At 40.0% G+C, this 18881-nt stretch overlaps 1 protein-coding gene across 4 annotated transcripts in view; it reads left to right on the top strand.

The window, feature by feature from the left end:
- OSBPL9 (oxysterol binding protein like 9) overlaps nt 1-18881 on the top strand; it is a 48664-nt gene that overhangs the window by 28715 nt on the left and 1068 nt on the right. For 2 of the 4 annotated variants that reach the window (XM_031058535.1, XM_031058537.1), the window contains exons 6-21: nt 2728-2757; nt 3609-3659; nt 7781-7819; nt 10748-10841; nt 11230-11331; nt 11771-11930; nt 12594-12706; nt 12987-13105; nt 14398-14483; nt 14734-14902; nt 15903-15987; nt 16259-16369; nt 16763-16826; nt 16941-17081; nt 18153-18231; nt 18564-18655. In XM_031058535.1, the coding sequence (XP_030914395.1) occupies nt 2728-2757; nt 3609-3659; nt 7781-7819; nt 10748-10841; nt 11230-11331; nt 11771-11930; nt 12594-12706; nt 12987-13105; nt 14398-14483; nt 14734-14902; nt 15903-15987; nt 16259-16369; nt 16763-16826; nt 16941-17081; nt 18153-18231; nt 18564-18655 (1535 nt within the window). Of the gene's footprint in view, nt 1-2727; nt 2758-3608; nt 3660-7780; nt 7820-9602; nt 9716-10747; nt 10842-11229; nt 11332-11770; nt 11931-12593; nt 12707-12986; nt 13106-14397; nt 14484-14733; nt 14903-15902; nt 15988-16258; nt 16370-16762; nt 16827-16940; nt 17082-18152; nt 18232-18563; nt 18656-18881 lie in introns of those variants that run through there. The other 2 variants (XM_005422941.3, XM_031058536.1) reach the window with 2 other exon arrangements.

The following is an 18881-nucleotide window of genomic DNA, read 5'->3' on the forward strand; positions in this document are numbered from 1 at the left end:
GGGAAGGAGGAGGGGGTGTGATCTGATCTGAGGGTGCTGGTGTTTCAAGGTGAAGACAAGACAGGACCTTGCTTTCTTACAGTGTTACCAGTGTTACTGGTGGGAGCTCCAGCACAGCTTTTCTGTTCACTTTGGTGGAGTTATCTTGACCACACATCAGGGAGAAGAAAACTGGAGCACTCAAAGGCACCAGAATAGCAAAGAGGTGCATGTTTGCAGGCTGGAACAAAGCTGACATTACTTAACAGGATTTGGGAGGCAAGTGCAGCCTGTTTAAGCTGCTTGGTTCAAAACAAGTGCTTTTTGTGAAGTAAATCCAAGGCTGAGCACACAGATTTGGGTTGCACCTTACAGATTCCAACCATGAGTCAGCTCCCACTCCGTGCCTCTGCTGCCTCTGTGCTGGGTGAGCTGATCCCTCTGTAGTCACATGATTGTTGAATGAGGCAAAAGTCATGTTGGATGAGGAAAAATTAGCTTTCTCAGTGATTTCCTAAAAATCAGATGTCAAGGAGATGCAATGAGCAGCAAGTAGAGGGAGTAGTTTCAGCAGCAGCCTGCAGTTTGATTAGATTAAATATAGTAAATTGTGTTCTGCAGTTGTAAATCTGCATTCTGCAAATGTAGATCTGCAGGAAATTGGTGTGTCAGATGACAATATGTGTATTCATTACTGAAACCAGGGGAACTGTCTTACTAAAATTTTATCTTCATCAGTTTTCAAAGACTAGGGATGATGAAAAGAGAAAACTGTGATAAATGTTAGTAGTAAATGTTTGAGGAGTTTTGGGGTTTTTTTATTGGTAATGTGTTTTATCTTCAGCCTACTTGCTTATGGTTTTCCTTACAGTTTTGTCTAAATTATTAAAGTTCTATGTGCTGTGCTCTTGCAAGGTGGTCATAGAGCACAAATGTGAAAAATACTGGATCAATGCAAACTGTCACTGCTTAATTTGGCCAGTTCACAAAGGATTCATTTTCAAAGAGGCAAAAACTATGGTTCTGTGATTTGCTGAAAGGCCTTAGAAATCTGCTTGTCTTGAGGATTTTTTCCTTTCAATCTTCCATGTGCTCTTTGATAAAATTACCCTTTTGTCTGTACCTCTGTGTAAGAACAACAATGTCTCAGTGAAGTGTTCGGAAAATTACAGATGGGTGGGGAGAAACCAACATCATGGAATTGCATCACATGGCCTGAGGTCACTTTCTTATTTTCAGCAAAGGTGATGTCACTGAAGGGACTGAGATCTCAGTTTATTTGGTGTGTAAATACTCTATAACAAGTTGGGGAAAAAATGAGTAAAGAATGATCAAACTGCTGATGGCTGCCTCCAGTTGGCTGTACTGGAGGCTGCATCATCTCCTTCAGCTGCATCATCTTTCATCCAACAAGATTTGCATGCTATGTGCATTGCCTATTCTATTTTGGTGCTAAAAGGCTCACAACTTCTATGCTGTCATATTTAAAATGCTTTTTTGGATATGTGCTGATGAAGTTTAGACTGGAAGTCTCGTAGAGACGTGAAAAACAAACAAAAACAAAGCCAAGGAATTCTTAGCTGTTGGCATGTTTCTCTGCTAGCAGCAGGAGTAAATATCACATAACTTCATGGTATAACATCTCTCATATGGTATATCCTTGATAAACATGATCCAGGGTTTCCAGTTTTTAGTAGGAAGGGCTGAGTCTGGATTCTGTTTGGCCACCTCTTGCCAATTAATCCTGAAGAAAATGTACAGCATCCCTTGAGTAATACCTAGAGCATAAGAAATATATCTAGAGCATAACTGAGAATTTCCCCCCCCAGGAATTGCCTGAGAGGCTGTCGCTGCATTTGTTTTCTTTTTAATCCACAAATTGGGACTGTTCATTTCTGTGGATTTAGAGCTGCCTGTCCTTCTCTTACGCTTTAGGCTTTTCCTTGCAATGCCTGGTGCAGGGAAAGGATCCTTTACACACTTGGATTATTCAGCAGTCAAGAAGATTGTGACTCAAGTCACATGAGACACTCAAATTAATCAAAACAAAGAGCTCCTGTAATTGCATTAGTGGAGGTTCAGTGCTGAGCCCAGTTTAGTGATTTTGCCTCCTGCAGACAGAGCCAAGGACATCAACAGGAAGCATCTGCTGCTGCACCAGGTCACACTGCTGTGGAACAGGGCATGCAGATGCCTGAGGTGCAGTTCCACACAGGAAACCTTTATGGACCAGTGTTTCTAGATAAAATTCAGTAGGCACATTTCCAGATGCACTTTTACTGGAGGCGTAGGAAGAGCAGGAACATGTGTGCACTGCTATTTTCTGTGATTTGTTTCAAGCTGTGCTTAACTGCAAATGTTTATTGTACTTAAATGATGGTCACTTCGTGTAATAGTGAAATGTGCCACCATTCAGTGCACTTTATAAAGATACAAAATGAACTTAGAATCTTCATGTTGCATTTCATTTTTGTTGATGTTATGCAAAAAGGAAGTATAGATTTTAATGGGTAAATGTCACTGTTAAGAAATTCTTAACCTTGTCATCCTTAAGCTTAAATTATCAGTTTGACTTCAGTCTTGTCTTGCAAATTGTCTATATATGGAAATAGTCTTTAACATGTTGGTTAAGGGCTTTTTTCCCTCCCACAATTTAAAATTAAAATGTTGTGTTTGTACAGTATTTAGGTCAAACCAGATGCTGGAAATTCTGTCTTTAATCACACTGTTTTGATTTTTCTTTTACAGAAAATTGAAGGTCTCAAAGAAACAACCAGTGTAAGTTTCTTTAATTTTTGTAACTCTTATATATTGATTCTGAAATTCACCTTATTTTCTTTGGGAAGTTTTTAAAACCTTTTTACAGAAAAATGAGAATCTATATTAGGTCCAACATTGTGATGGCAGAGGCAGCCTGGTTCTGGTGCTGTGTTCAGATTTCTGCCCAGCACCTTGGAATCATGGAATAGTTGAGGTTGGAGGGAGCCTCTGCAGGTCTGTAGTCCAGCCCTGTGCTCAGAGCACCATCAGCTGGAACAGGTTGCTCAGGACCAAATCTAGTTTGGGTTTTGAGTAACTCCAAGGCTGGAGGCTTTAAAGCTTCCCTGGACAATCTGTTCCAGTCTTTTATCATCCATAAAAGAATAAAAGGTGTTTTCTTCTGTGTAAGGTGATTTTCCTGTATTTCTGTTTGTGGCCGTTGCTTGTCCTGTCACTGAGCTCCCCTGAGAAGTCTTGCCCTGGCTTCCCCTGCCTTCCCAGTCAGAGATTGATCCCCCTTGAAAAGGTCTCCCTGAGCCTTTTCCTCTGCAGATTCAACAAACCCAGCTCTCTGAGCCTCTCTTCCCGTGATAATTTACCTGCCTGCAGCACTCTGGGGGTTTGGAGCTGACCTCCATTTCACCCTGGCAGCCTGGCTTTATGCTCTGTGTGGCTTTGGAAACTTCAGTTTGCTGCTGCTGTGCTTTTGTCTCAGGAAAAAAAAAATGGGGAAGGGAAAGTAGGAGTTCAAGAGAACTGAGTGTCCATTTAATTCACACCCAATATTCTATGTAACTAATAAATACAGAATATTAAGGAATAGTAATAGAAAAAAATAGTAATTTTTTTCTGATATTTTTCTTTCCTAGAGCATGGTAGAATCAATAAAACACTGCATTGTGTTGCTACAGATTGCTAAAGTAAGTACACTGTAAACTATTCTGAATTTTAGTAGTAGAGCATTAATCTAATTGAAACCTAAAAGTGCCTTCTATATGATCCAGGAATAAGAAAACAATTATGAGTTGATTTCTGCTTTTATTTTAATGAAGTTTCTGAAATACTGAGTTCCACAGCAGACAGTCCTGCTAATGCTCATGGTAACAGCCACATTGGTTTGAGTTTTCTTTCAGATAAGCTTTCTTTTGCAGAGTTTGCTACTAGACTACAGAAGAGCTTAGACAAATGTCAGGTTGACAGAACAGGAATGTAACAAAACTCTTCTTTCTGCTTCATTTAAGAGTGTGGCTAACAAATAGAAAGGGGAGAAAGATGATGGAAATAGTGAAACCAGTTTGGCAAGGTCTGTCACAGGTCTGAAGTTTTATCATGATGTTGGAACTTCTGGAAGTTAAAATTGTTTTATTTGAGAATGCAGTATAGATAATGCACTTATGCTTTTCACCTGCATGTTTCATTGGATTTTACAATTTGGGGAGTTTTGGATTTACTGTTTGTCAGATTCTGCCCTTACAGGTTTAACATTGTTTATTTAGGATATGTGAATTATGAACTGCTGATTTGTATCTTGTGACCAAAGTGGAGCGAGGGGATATTTTGCAAAGAAATAAAGGTATTTTCAGAATTTCAGGCTGACCTACTCAGAACACATTCTGATTTATCCAGAAATAGGTGTGGGCTCCTAGATTATTTTTTTTCTATAATTCTGGATCAACTATTTTTTGTGGCTTTGGAATGCAAGACTGCTGTTTGTCTTCATTTTAGATGCCAGATATGTTGCACAAATTTCTGAGTGCAGTGCAAATTGAAGTATTTAGACTCTTTACAGGATCAAAAGTCATTCACTGAAAGGATCAGTGCATGTTTTGTGGAATTCAATTTTCATATCTATTACTTAAGAATTTGTGAAGAAACTGTTTGTTAGTTAAGAGGTTTGTACAAAACCAAAACTTTTTTACAAGCACTAGGGTTGAAACATTGAAATAGTTTTGTGCCACATGAATTTGGAACTAGTACAGTCTTTATTTAACATGCAGTGAGGCTACTTCAATCCTTCACTGTAGTGCCAGCAAACAAAGCCTTTCAGTATTTAATTTGCTGTTATGTAGTCCTGGGTGTATTTAGAGGTGTTTTAGTACAGTGAAGTGAGTAGACAATGTGTCATTTTTTAGGGATGTGATGGAGTCAGTTGTAGATAGGTTAGATGGTAATATGCTGATTTTCTTATCTATATGTGATTTGCTGTATTGAGGAAGCTGTTGGAGAAACTGCAAGCAATTACTAGCTCATTTTTTCTTCATTACTGGATAAATGTATTTAGTAGTTCTTATTTTCACAGGGGTTTAATTCCTATAAAATTTTACTCTTTTTCAAAACCTCTGCTATGTAATTAGCAAATGTGAAATTGCAGAGTTATAATGTGCTTTTCAGGCTGTTGATCAGAGCTGGTAACTGAGTTATCTTTCTTCTGTTGAATATCAAATCCTGCTCTGAGTTCATTGGGAGTCAGACAAACGTGACCACCTATGCTGATGCTAAAACATATTGTGAAGTTCTTTAGGTGGTTTGCAGATAATGGACAAAGCTGGTAGTGGCAGATGCAGTAATTTAGATCAGGTTCAGTCCTTCACTGCTCCAGCTGCCATGTGAGTGTAAAGGCAGGTGGAATTTGAGTCCCCAAAGGTGTTAACACTTGCTTTTTGTTGTACTAAATCAGACCTTGAAGTCCTTCTTCCAGTACCACTAAATATTAACCAGTGTAAATAGGTGAGATTATCCACTAAGGAGTGGGGGTTTATTGTTTTGGTTATTTGCTGAACCAGATCTGAAGCTCTTTTGGAGCTGTTGAAGACAAGGTGGGTTAAAGGGGTGCCTTATGCACAGCTAATTGCAAGATATTGATCCACACATAGTGAAAAAAATTTCCCAGTACTTCAATAACCTCTTTTCTGCTTCATCTCTTCACCTTCTTTGTCTCTCAGGCAGCTGTACTTTTTAACTGCAAGGGAATTCTGTCTTCCTTCCCCCTACACCTTTTCCTTTAACTGTGTTGGTATCCTGGTTTCCTCCTGCTGTAGAAAATTTATAGTACAGAGGGGTTTGGGGTTTTTTTCCCCAGAGTTCTGCAAGTTGTTTGTGTATGATGCAATCTCTGTGTAAAAACGTGCCTGACTGTGGCTTTGTGCTCTCCAGTTGAGACCTTTTAAGATTCTGCAGGTTTTTTTCCCCAAATCTGTAGGGCAGGTGTGGCTGCTGACTGACACTGCTGAAAATAAATCATCTTAACACCACCCTGCACCCCATTTTTACTTCCACAGTGCCTTTCTCATTAGCAGACAGGTTTGCCAATCTGGGTTACCACTTCCCTACATGCTTAGAACTCTGTGTTTCCAACACACAGCCATTTATTATGTGGATTATTTTGGAACATTGAGGCAAACCTGGACTTTTGTTTATTGGAGTTTTCTTTTGTTTCTTTTTTAAATTGTGTTCAGTTGTTCTGTTTCATGGATTTTTACCTGTGTTAATATTTGGACAGTTAAATTTTCATTAATCTTGCTGGTAAATAGTCTGTAATTACACCACTCATACTGAGGTGACTCATGACATTTCCAAAATAATGAACTAAATACCAGCTAAACAGGAATATGTCATGCTACATTCATTGCTTATCAAAAAGCAGTCACAATAAACAAATTGGGAGCAAAATAATATACAAAATGAAAAAGTTGGAGCATTTGGCCTGTGTTGTCCCCTTTGTGTGTGTGGCAGCTGAAGATGTCCAGCTCTGCTGATGTGTGTGATGTAAAATCCATTGAATGTTCTGCCAGTGATGAGGTAAAACTCAATCTTAGAAATATATGTTATGTGTTATGAAGTACCTTCTATAATTTAGATATTTAGTTTTGCATCATTCCCTTCTCTTTTCCACTCCATTTCTGGCCAGTCTTGCCTGCCCAGTTTTGTGGAATTTCTGCCTTCCTTACCTTAGTGATGCATTCTGAGGTGGGACAGCAAGCATCAGTGCTCATGCAGCATCTTTGTGGGTTATTTCTTAGGTCTTAAGATTATGGACACAACATGGGGGGTTTTTTATGTTGGGAAAAAAAATTCTGTGTTTTGTAAATTTACAACCCAGTGGAACATTTTGTCCTTGGTGTTCTTTTTATCATGGAAAGCCAGACTTCAAAAATGTCAACTAGCAGAGATGAAATTTGGACAGCTTATTGCCACCTGTATAAGCTAAGGAAGGATGTATTAAGTATCAAAACCTAAATATGTGCCAATTTTCTTTAAACTTCTTATGGTTTTTTTTTTCTTTTTTTTTTTGTTCCTTTCAAATGTAACTGGAAATCCAGGGGAATACCCTGCAGACAAGTTTTGAGGTTCACACTGGATAAAGTTGGGCATTGATGTACTGACTAATATGAACTTTGCAGCAGAAGGGAAGAGATCTGGTTTAGTGTTCAGTAGAATTTATACTGGTGCTGTTCAGTGCTAGAACCCTGCTGGCTCAGATTGGCATTAACTGGTCTGCTGCTCGTGTCATTTCCCCTGAGGACAGATGGTTTTTACATTGCCTGCCCTTTCACTTATGCTTCTGGGCAAAAAACCCCAAAATCTGAGATAGTGAATGATCTTAAAGCATTTTAAAATATAATGGATGCCAAAAAGCAAAAGTTAAAACCTTTCAACTTAAACCTCTGCCTTTCTTGTATGTTAATTACAGAAACTGAGAACTTCATTTTTACAGGAGCTGCAGAGCATATTTTGGGGAGCTCCTAGGTATTTGGGGAGCACCCACATTATAAAGCAGAACTGCACTCTGCAGTAGAGAAAGGATGTTTTTTAAGTTGTCTGCACTCATGTGGACAGGCCCTCAGAAAATGCTGCTCTTCAGAGGTGCAGTGACTGTGTGGAATTGTGTCCTCCAAGTTTAGTTGCTGTATCACATGATGAGGAACATTTTATGGCTGAAAATGTGAACATTCCTGAGGGAAACTCGCTGTTCTCGCTTAGCACAGAACTGATAAGTCATGCAAGATTGTTATGTTGATATTTTTAACATTTTTTCCTTAAGGACCAAAATAATGAGGAGAAGCACGCAAATGGACTTATAGTAAGTTTAAATCTAATCTTTATCTCCTTTTAATTCTGCAGAACATGTGAACAGAGACCTGAATTTCCACTCACTTTGCAACATGCTTCTTCCTTTCTCTAATTTACTGCTTCCAGTGTCTTGTTAAAATTCCTGTTGAGTCCCTAGCTCCTGAGGCTGGCTAACCCTTGTCTTTAGAAGATGGAGTGGTCACTTTTGTGTGGAGTGTCTTGAGCAGCAGTGTTGTGACTGAACACTTAGATAAAAATCTGCCCTGTGAACAGATGAAAGGGAAATTACTGGGATAGAAATAGTTCTGTGCTCTGTCTGAAGTGTCTTTGTGTAGGAAATAGATCTGCTCTCCGTGTGCTTCAAGTAGTTTGTCTTTTCTACAGTGCTGCTCCTTTGATGCAGAGTTGTGTAATGTCTGTCTGAGCAATGTTTCTTCTTTAATAGAAATGCTGCATTTTTAATGTAACTTCTGTCATTTTTGGTTTTGGTCACACGTGGTTTCTCTTTCTTTGTTCTTTTTTTGTCACTTGAGTACATTTCAGATACTTTTAATAGGAGATTGGTTTCAGTAAAAATTCTAAAAATCCTGATGTGTTTTCATTAGAGCTGTCAGTAATTTCCAGGCCTTGTCCTCTACAAAGAGATTTAGCGGTTGGATTTTCTCATGTGAACCTTGGGCTGAAGATACACATGCATGTTTCAGTTTTGTGCTTATCATCAATAAGATGAATTATTATGTGCTCTGCAGATGGGACATAATTCAGGTCTTAGTGTGAGGGAACAGCTTCTGTGATGTCCCCTGGAAAAGAGAAGCTGTGCAGGAAGGCACTTCCACAGGCACAGTGACCTGCACACCTGGGCTGCAACTCAGAAATTTCATAGAAATATTGTAGCTTGATATAGTCTGAATTTGATTAGCCACTGATCTCATTATCTGTGGGCTGGCCTGTGCTGGGGAGGAAAAAATATTTCTGCAAGAATGTATGAACTGTGGGTCAGTGATTGTGAAGTCTAAAATTGTGATGCTGTGGAGGTCAACATCACCTTGGGCTAAAGGTCAGGATTTCAGTTTAAACTTAGGCAGAAATGTGATCATTGTTTGCTGCCATGGTGGGTGAGTCGTGTTTCTGTGTAATTGTTATTCAATTGTTGTTAAACTCAGAGCAGGAGACTTTCAGGCCTGCCTTCAGCTGTTTCTAGCTCATGAAGGCATCCCTCAAAATATCTGACATGAAACTCCAGTTCATGTTTCAGTATGGAGAATTGTTTAAGGATGAGGTTAGAACCCTGAACACAAAATCAGAGTTACTTTGTTCTTTCTTTATCATACCAGTGTTCTGTATCATGTGGAATATTAGTTTCCCTAAAAGAAAAAAGGAGATGTAGGTAGCAACAGCATCCTGTGTATCATAGAACCATCTTGGGTTTTAAATCTTAACTCCTAAGATGGGATCATCATTTTAAACTGTGAGCTCTGTGGGACAGGGGCCTTCCTGTGTTGAATACATAATTCCACACGAGGTGAAGTACTGGGTGAGGGACATTGCCTTTATGCTGGAATGCAGTGGAGCAATAGTACCTGTACTGGATTATTTGTATACTGAGTAGTAAAACCAATGAAACTGTAGAAAGCTACTTTTGTGGATGTTTTTACTGGAGATTTTTTTTTAGTGATAAGCAGAGAATAATTGTTCTATTGTTAGTTAAAGAAATCCTGTGCTATAAAAAAAATAATAGAACTTTTCACTGATTTTTAGAGTCATACAGTGTCCTGAGTTGAAGGGGATCCCCAGGGATCATAGTGCTCCAGCTCCTGGCTCTGCACAGGACAGCCCCAGGAACCCCACCATGTGTCTGAGAGCATTGTCCAAACATCCAAATGTAGGATAAAGTTCAGAATTTCAGGTAACTGGGAAAGAAGGCAGGAAAGGAATCTGCCTTTAGTAGGAAAATGGGAAGAAGGTTAAAATGAGCCTGTTTCCCTCAGTCTGAATGCAAATAGAAATTAATGGACTAAAGGGAGAGGAGAACAGTTGTAGACACTTCTTCTAAATACTGGTGTAAAAAGGAGGATAGGGGTGAACATACTGACTGAATTTCTGAGCAAACTGAGAAAAAATTTTCATAGTTCTGCTAGATCAGGCATTTAAATGGCAAGATGTTTGGAAAAGGGTTTTTTGTGCCTTTTACTCAACTAACTACCAAGAAGTTCTGGTGGTTGTGTGTAAACATAAATAACAAACAGTGCTTAGATGGTAATTTGGGTTAAAAGACATGGCAGTTCAGATTTCCAAGGGTCTAGATGCATAAAAACCAAGGACACCAACTGAAGTCAGTGACTTTTGGGAACATTGAATGGACGTGGTGCTTCATTTCCCAAGTGCCCACACTCAGAAGTAGGTTGAGATGTCCTCTCCTGAGCTGCACTGAACACTGTCAGCTTGCTTTGGGAAGAATTTTGCCAACAAAGCTGCTTCATGGCTCTAAGCATGCTGATGATCCTTGTTTTGATTTATGGGTTGATCTGCAAAATGAATTTTTGAGAATAATTTTTTTTTTTTTTAAATACTGATTACCTATCCTAATTTTGGCCAGATAATTTGCATCTAACTTTCCACTCTTTGCATGCATTATTAATTAATGGACATTGGGTGGCATTCCAGAAGCAAGAACCTGAAATAAGAATTCTTTATAGGACGCTTCAAATCTGCATCAAATCCAATTTATTGTGCAGTCTGTGTAAAGAATCAAAATATTCCCACCTCAAAAGTATTTCTCATGTCCTCAACTGTCAATTTGTGTTTTACTTCCTCTCTCAGGAATTCACTCTCTTGCATTTGGGCATTTCTCATGCTCACAATGTTCTTGCTATCTATGCTTTATTTTGTTTTAATTGAGGGGGGGAAAAAATAATGTGCTTTTCTTTTTCTTGCCTAGAGCACCATCAACCCCGTGGACGCCGTGTATCAGCCCAGCCCCTTGGAGCCTTCAGGGATCAGCACCATGCCCTCCCAGGCTGTCACACTGCCAGGTACAGCCCCTTCCCAGGCTGTGACACTGCCAGCTAGGCTGGGAGCAGAGCAGTGACTGCACACTCAGCTCAGAGGGGCTGAGCAGGGGCAGGAGGCACAGAGCATTCTCACCAACCTGGTTCTGGGGATAAGCTGATGTGGTTTATTTCCTCTCAGTTACTAGCTTGCATTTCTAACACACTTTTTAAAAATGAAACTATAATTTTCAGAAAAGGCAAATGATTTCTAGCTAAACAACTGCGGGTTTTTTTAGATGCCATCTTTGGTTAATAAAAAAAGGACCTAGGTATGGCTTTTGTAGAAAATTATGTAATTTTTGGTGGTGAGGTGAAATAATGTACAATCTCCTTCTGAATTTTGGGGTTAACATGTCCAAATATCCCCTAGAACCTGCTCAGCTGTGCAAGTCAGAGCAGAGACCCTCCTCTTTGCCAGTGGGACCTGTGGTAGCATCGCTCGGGAACCAGACTCCAACACCAAACAGTACAGGTACAGTTCTGGATAATTTTTATTAAGTACAAGAAACCCTGTAATTAGTCATTAAAACAATATTATTGGCCTGCATCTTGCTTTTAATCAACAGCAATTTCAATGTTTTGTTAAAACCGGAAATGCTGCTCTTTCTCCCCACCATATATACACAATATGTACGAGTTTTACCAGCTTCCCTTTGTCTCCCCAGCATTGCAATCCTGCAGTAATTGGAGAAAACATGTCCCTTTACTGGTGGTCTGTGCTCTTCATTTTCCTTGTGACTTTCCTTTTGTCAACTGTTAAGCTCTTTATGAACCTGCCTAATTATTGCTTTTAATTTTGTAAGTTCCTTTTTTGAGTTCGCGTCAGTCTTTATTGATTTGAACAATTCTTGTTTAAGTAGATTTTGAAAGAATTCGTTTTTATTGTTTCTGTAATTTTTAATACTCCACAGGGAGTGGGCAGTCAGCACCTAGCAGCAGTCTCACCTCTCCAAGCCATGTCAACCTGTCTCCAAATACAGTCCCAGATTTTTCTTACTCAAGCAGTGAGGATGAGTTCTATGATGCTGATGAGTTCTACCAGAGCAGTTCTTCCCCAAAGCGATGCATGGAGTAAGTAGCTGGCAGTGTGCAGTGTGTGCTGCAGTGTGTGCAGTCTGTATCCCCGAGGGCATGGCTTGTCTGCTTGCAGAAATTGTTTTAAAAAGGTGGGGGAGGTCAAAAAGCCACTTTGTGTAACAGAGTGAGATTACCCCTGCCCTCAGCCACAGACAGGTAGAGGGAGGCAGTTTCTTCCTCTCCTCCTTCCCATTCCATCAGATATATGTTCACAAACTCTAACAAACCAAACTCTGGAAGCTCCCAGCTCAGAGCTGTAATCTGAGGCCATGGTGCATTTCACATGTATTTGCTGCAGCCTTTGGTAGGGGGCCAATTATATTCTTTGAAGTTGGCACCCTTTTCTCAAAATCTCTATTTACTCTTCATTTTTTATTAATTGAAAAATTAATTTTAAGAGATGCTACACATTCCAAAGAGGGATTAGTCAGCTGTTTTCTGCCTTCATGTGTTATCTGAGGCTGCAGGCTGTCCCGTTCCTTCAGCTGCAATCCATTCTGAGCTCTCTGTGAATTAGCATGCAGCATGTGTATTAATGTCTGCCACTGCACAATTATTGATGTCTATCACTAAAATCCCTGTCTGTGAATATCAAATGACAATAATTTGGTCTGAATTTCTGAATTTGAGCTGTGAGAATTTATTAGTCTTCTGTAGTTCTTCAGGGTCTGCTGCAGTCCTGACTCGGAGCAGCACAGGGAGCAGCCTGAAACGTCCAGATACCACAGAGTCCCTCAATTCTTCCATGTCTAATGGCACAAATGATGCTGGTAAGTGGCCTGTGTCAACTTTCAGTAAGGAGCTATTGATTGTTAATCTGTGTGTAAACTGGGTCAATATATGCAGGACTTTTTGTATATATAGATAGATGTGTGTGTGTGTATATGGCAAGGTACTTATGGGAAGTGGTTTAATTACTGTTTCTTTACTAATGGAAGATTGCTGAATTGTAGGATTTAAAACCTGTGGTTTTTGACATATATGCTAATGAAATCCAGTCTGGTTTTGAAGGTTTAGAGGAAAACAAAAGCCATTTCTTTGGTCTTTCAGATCTCTTTGATCCTCCCGACGATCGAGAAGATGATGGGGAAGGAGAGTCGGTGGAGGAGCACAAAAGTGTTATCATGCATCTCTTGTCACAAGTGAGATTAGGCATGGACCTCACCAAGGTAAACTTGCTGGGGCTCCTGGGGATGGGAGGGGCACTAAACCCAGAGTTCTGTGTAAAAAAAGGTTCCATAATTTAACTACATATTTGTTCTAAGAGCTAGTGAAGCTGTAATCTCTTTAGCGTGGTGTTTTTGAATTGGAGTTCTTACTGGAAGGGGAAGAGTAGCTGCAGAATAAGTATATCCAGATGCTAAAATCTGTTTGGGAAAAAAGTTTGCTATGGAAAATAGTTGTTTGTTCTCTTTGAACCTAATTCTTGGAGTGCTTGTGAAGCTGGCATAGGGAGAATGCTGAAATGTTACTCCTGTCTTCGGCTTCCTAGAACAAAGAGCTACAAGATCCCAAGGTATGGTGGCATTCAATAAAACATAAAGTGAAAGGGAGAAGTAACTATCTGGTGAAAAGCTTGGCTTAGTTGGGATCTTAATGAGGAAATAAGTTGCCTGTGTATTTTGAAATGCTACTTAGGTCTGGCAAGGAAAGGGTTGGGTTCTTCATGGATGAGATTCATGCTGGTGTCTGTCTGAAGGCACAATGAGCAGCATCCTGAAGGTGTTGGTCTTTCCAGGCAGCTTGGATAAATTTAAACAAGTCATTCCAGAGTGAGGAAGGACAGGAGAGATCAATCCTTATCCTTAAGTTTCCTTAAGTGGATGAATTGAACTGTCCAGCCTGGAATGAACAAGAGATAATAAAAAGATAACACTTTTCTGGGGAAACAGGCAGCGGCTCACAAGCAAACTGCTCAAGGTTTCTGGCAGTTCTGAATAGGAATTGATCCAAACTGTGTCTGTTCTGTGAATTCCTGGGATAGCTGAAAATGACTGCTCTCAAATTAGGCTGCCAGGAATCTTTATGAGCATGTACCTTGTCAGCAACAGTAATTGAGGGTGGATCACACTGAGCAGATCCACAAGGATGGACCTTTGGGAGGTAGCAGGGAAGAGCTTAACCTTCAACTTGATGGGACTGCAAGTGAGTGTTTGTAACTGAAAATTGACAGTGTTCACAGAGATGAAATTAAATCAGCAGGGAAACTGTAATTCAGAACAGCTTTTGATGTGCTCTGAGTGGGACTAGAATCCATGTAGGATGAGACTGTTCCTGTTGAGCCTTAGAGTTTGGAGAAGATGCCAACTGACCTGCAAATGTCAGAACTCATTGGTGAGCTCAGGCTCACAGTCAGCTGAGAGCACACGATGCTGTGGGTGCTCTGTTTGCTATTTACACTTGGCTTTTGTACAGGATATTCAAATGCCTTCAGCTGGATGAGTTGTTTTCCTTCACTCAGGTGGTTCTCCCAACGTTTATCCTGGAAAGAAGGTCACTGTTGGAAATGTATGCTGACTTCTTTGCACACCCGGACTTGTTTGTCAGGTATTTGACTTTGGAACTGGAGCATTCACTGCTTCTCATGCTGCTTATGGCCCTTGTGGGCTGCCACAAGTTGGTAGTTTTGAAGAATATTGCTTGGATTTTGGTTGAAAAATGATTTGACTGTTCAAAACACAGTCAAATCAGCCAAACTTGTAGTTGTAAAACAACCAAGCACCCATAAAAGTTTCCTGTATCCAAGGTCCCTGCTTATATCTCACTCTGCCTTGTCCTTTTTTCTCTCTCTCTGTAGCATTAGTGACCAGAAGGATCCCAAGGAGAGGATGGTGCAGGTGGTTAAGTGGTACCTCTCAGCTTTCCATGCAGGAAGGAAAGGCTCAGTTGCTAAGAAGCCTTACAATCCCATTCTGGGGGAGATCTTCCGCTGCCACTGGGTGTTGCCTGGCACTGAGGATGACATGGTGAGCTTCTTGTGGTGGTTTTTGGAGCCCACAATGCAGAGATGCAACCCAGAGCTTTGTTAAGTCACTGACTGAAATGGATTATGCTGTGCTTAAGTAGCACATCAACAAACGGTAGCAATTTCTTAACCAATTCTCCCCATCCTTCTTTGTTTTCTTTTGACAGAAGTATAAAATCTTGCATAACAAAATTCATTGTTTTTTAAAGAACGACTTGATGTGTTGAAAGTGTCCTTTTTCCCTGAACTGTTTCATAGCACAAATTAATGAATTTGTTTATTCCCAAAGTTTTACTTTTTGCTTTTATTTTTTAAACCAGTGCAGCCCAGAGGGTTTTTTTGTTGTTTTTCTTTTTTTGGCACCTCATTTGGACCTCTTGCCCGAGGAAGTTGCCAGTGGTGGTGTGGGAAGTGCTGCTGTGAGGTGCTTCATGTAGCCCCAGTGTAATACATCCAAGTCAATGTGATTATTTGGGTATAAGCCATGCATTTTTCCCATTTCCTTCCCACTGATGTGCTTGCTGAAATCTTGTTTCTGAGGTGAATATTTGCACTCCAGATTGCTGGCATAAAGGGAGTGTTGTATTTGGGCTTCCACTGCTTCCAACCATGAATTAACTACACTTTGCATTCTTTGCCACAGGAAATAAATATTAGTTTATGGTTTTGTGGTGCATGGAATCTGATCATTATTAATGTACAGATCAGACTTCTTCAGAAGCAAAAGCAAAAACTGTTTCTGCCACTTAAATATTATTTATTTTGTAATTGGGTTTTTGCATGAGTCTTTCAGTTTGACTGTTTTTTCTGGACACAATTAAAACAAAGACATTTATACTTAAAAGTAAGAGAGTAAGTCCTTTAGAAAGGATCATAGCTCCAGGACTAAGGAGTCCTGCAGTACATTTTTAGAAGCCTTTAAAGATGGAGGCAGCTTCTCAGGGAAGGTTCCAGTGTTGTCAGGCCCTGTGAGTGATGGAATGCTCTGCCCTGCCCCACAGGAGCCAGTCTCTGAAGGACCAGTCCCCTGGGTCAGCAAAAGCAACGTCACCTTTGTGGCAGAGCAGGTCTCTCACCATCCTCCAAGTAAGTTGTGACAACTCCTTTGCCTCGAGAGAGGGGGACAGTAAAATTTCAGCTCTTGGCTTAAATCTTGGATTTACACTTCCTCTCCAGATTTAAAAGCTGAATATTTATATAGACTGAAAAATTATAGACTGCTTTTGTGAGAAACTAATTGCAAACAGTGTTACACATTAAGTGTGAGGTACCTGGGGATATTTCCCAGAGGATGAATGTGGGAACAAAGGTATCAATGTCTTGTGCTGCTGTTTTTAATACCTGCCTCTCTTTTCAGTTTCAGCATTTTATGCAGAGTGTTTTAGCAAGAGGATACAGTTCAATGCTCACATATGGACCAAGTCCAAATTCCTAGGAATGTCTATTGGGGTTCATAACATAGGGCAAGGTATGTGTGTGTCAACTGAACAGCAGAGGAGAAATTAAATTCTGCAACTAGGATTTTTCATAGAATAATTTACATAAATTTTTTAAAGTCATGGTACTAAATGAAAGCAATGGTTGAATTTATGTAACTGGAGCTCTTGTATCTGAATTAGAGGTTTCCTTCCACACTCTCTGTGTGCTGAAAACACCTAGGGCCCAGTTTTTCCCAAAAATACAGTCATCCCTGCCTCCTCCAGAAGCTGGGCATTCTCAGCATCCATTAAAAATGAAGCTCCTCCACCTTTCCTTTTCATGGCACCTGTTTTTAATGGCATATTTCATGAGATCATTATGAAGAGTTCTGTGGAGGTTTTGCTTAATGTTTTTCAAATCTATTTGTATTTTTCTTTAACAGGGTGTGTTACATGCCTAGATCATGATGAACACTATATTTTGACTTTTCCTAATGGCTATGGAAGGTAAGTAAATATTCTAATTGTTATTTTCATTTTTAATGCCTTGTAATGTTTTGTGCTTAGTATTTATTGGTCAAGAGCTTATCATGATGTGCATTTCTGTGTTTCTGATTGCAGGTCTATTCTCACTGTGCCATGGATAGAGCTTGGGGGGGAGTGCAGCATCAATTGCTCAAAGACAGGTTACAATGCTTCCATTGTCTTCCACACAAAACCATTTTATGGAGGAAAGAAGCACAGAATTACAGCTGAAATTTTGTAAGCAGCTTCCTTCATCTCACTTTTCCCTTCCTTAAATGTCAACAGCTTTAACAAGACAGTCAAGAGTGTAAAATGCTGAAGCAGCAACACCCAGAAGAACTTAGCTCATCATTACCTGTCATGAAATTTTGTTGCCAAGTTTGTGAGAGGAAGCTGCACAGGCCTGTGTCCTACTTTGTGCTGCTTGAAAACATCCTCAGCTAGTTCCCAAAGGGAGCTTTGCTGTCCTGGATTATCAGAAGTGCCTCCATCATTACCTTTCCTACAAATACAAATACTGCAGCAAGCCTGGGATACTGCTCATAGTGTCAGTTGCAAACTTCACATATTTTGACCTGTGGTTTGGTGGATTTTGGTTAAACCCTCTGCACATACCCAACACAGAGATTTCAGTGGAGATTCCCGTTGCATTTGGAGATGTGCTGTGGTGCCAGCAAGTGGATGCTGACAAAATGAGGTTTAACTTGGTTTTAACTCATTGACACATTGATAGATGCCATTTAAAAACTGGTGTCTTGTGTTTCCCAGTAGCCTGGAAACCTTTTTAAGCTTAAACTCACCACCCTAAATCTGTGTGGAAGGCTTTTAACTGCTTTCCTAAACTCTAAATGCAGATCCAGCCCTGGGGCAAGGCCTGGTTTACCCTGATCAGGGCTTCCTGTTAAGGTTTATGTAACTCACTCATGCCAAACTGCCCCCTTGTGAACAGAGCCCTCCTCTCTTCTGGGCTGGGCAGGGACTCGATAGATAGATAGATAGATAGATAGATAGATAGATAGATAGATAGATAGATAGATAGATAGATAGATAGATAGATAGATAGATAGATAGATAGATAGATAGATAGATAGATAGATAGATAGATAGATAGATAGATAGATAGATAGATAGATAGATAGATAGATAGATAGATAGATAGATAGATAGATAGATAGATAGATAGATAGATAGATAGATAGATAGATTAGATAGATATAAACCAGGCTTTACAGAAGACCAAGTTTTGATCCTTTAGGATTTTTCAGTTGCTGTAACACAGCTGAGAAATGACTGTTTGTTTCTCTTTAGTTCTCCAAATGACAAGAAACCCTTCTGCTCCATTGAAGGAGAATGGAATGGGGTCATGTATGCAAAGTACTCCACAGGGGTAACACAGCTTGCTTTCTTTTTTCTCTTTTCATCAGAAATACAAGGTTGTACTTAGAAAGGGGGGTTTGGGGTGGTTTTGTAGGCTTGGGATTTTATTTTAAACAAACATTAATAGTTGGAACCTCCTATGAGGCTGTCCAAATGAATGCTGAACTGGGGATAAAACTTGTTCATTTATTCTTAAGGAAGCTTGATTTCTGTACAAGAGGAGAATCTGAAGAATTACCATGTTTCACGTATTTCCTACTAACCAGTGCACTAGAGTGTATTAAATTTGAAGTCTAACTAAAGAACTGAATAGGTTTATTTCTTTTTCATCTTCCACTCCAGGAGAATGCTGTCTTTATAGATACCAAGAAAATGCCTACAATAAAGAAGAAGGTAAGGAAATTGGAGGACCAAGACGACTTTGAGTCTCGCTGGTAAGAACTTCAGTTTACTGGGAACGTTAAGGTTTTATTTTAGTTAGACTCCAGTTTGCAGTACAGGGACTAAAGCTGCACTGAGCCAAGCACTGCATGCTCTGCTCTCCCTGAGCCCAGGTACAGGCAGGCTGGGGATTTAAGGGGGAAGAGGAGACCTGGAGTTCTCAGTCACATCCTAATTGGGATCAAATGTTCAGGGAGGTCTGGAGAGCTCCACCACAGC

This window comes from Geospiza fortis, unplaced genomic scaffold (assembly GCF_000277835.1).
Source record: "Geospiza fortis unplaced genomic scaffold, GeoFor_1.0 scaffold396, whole genome shotgun sequence".
Taxonomy (NCBI): Eukaryota; Metazoa; Chordata; class Aves; order Passeriformes; family Thraupidae; genus Geospiza; species Geospiza fortis.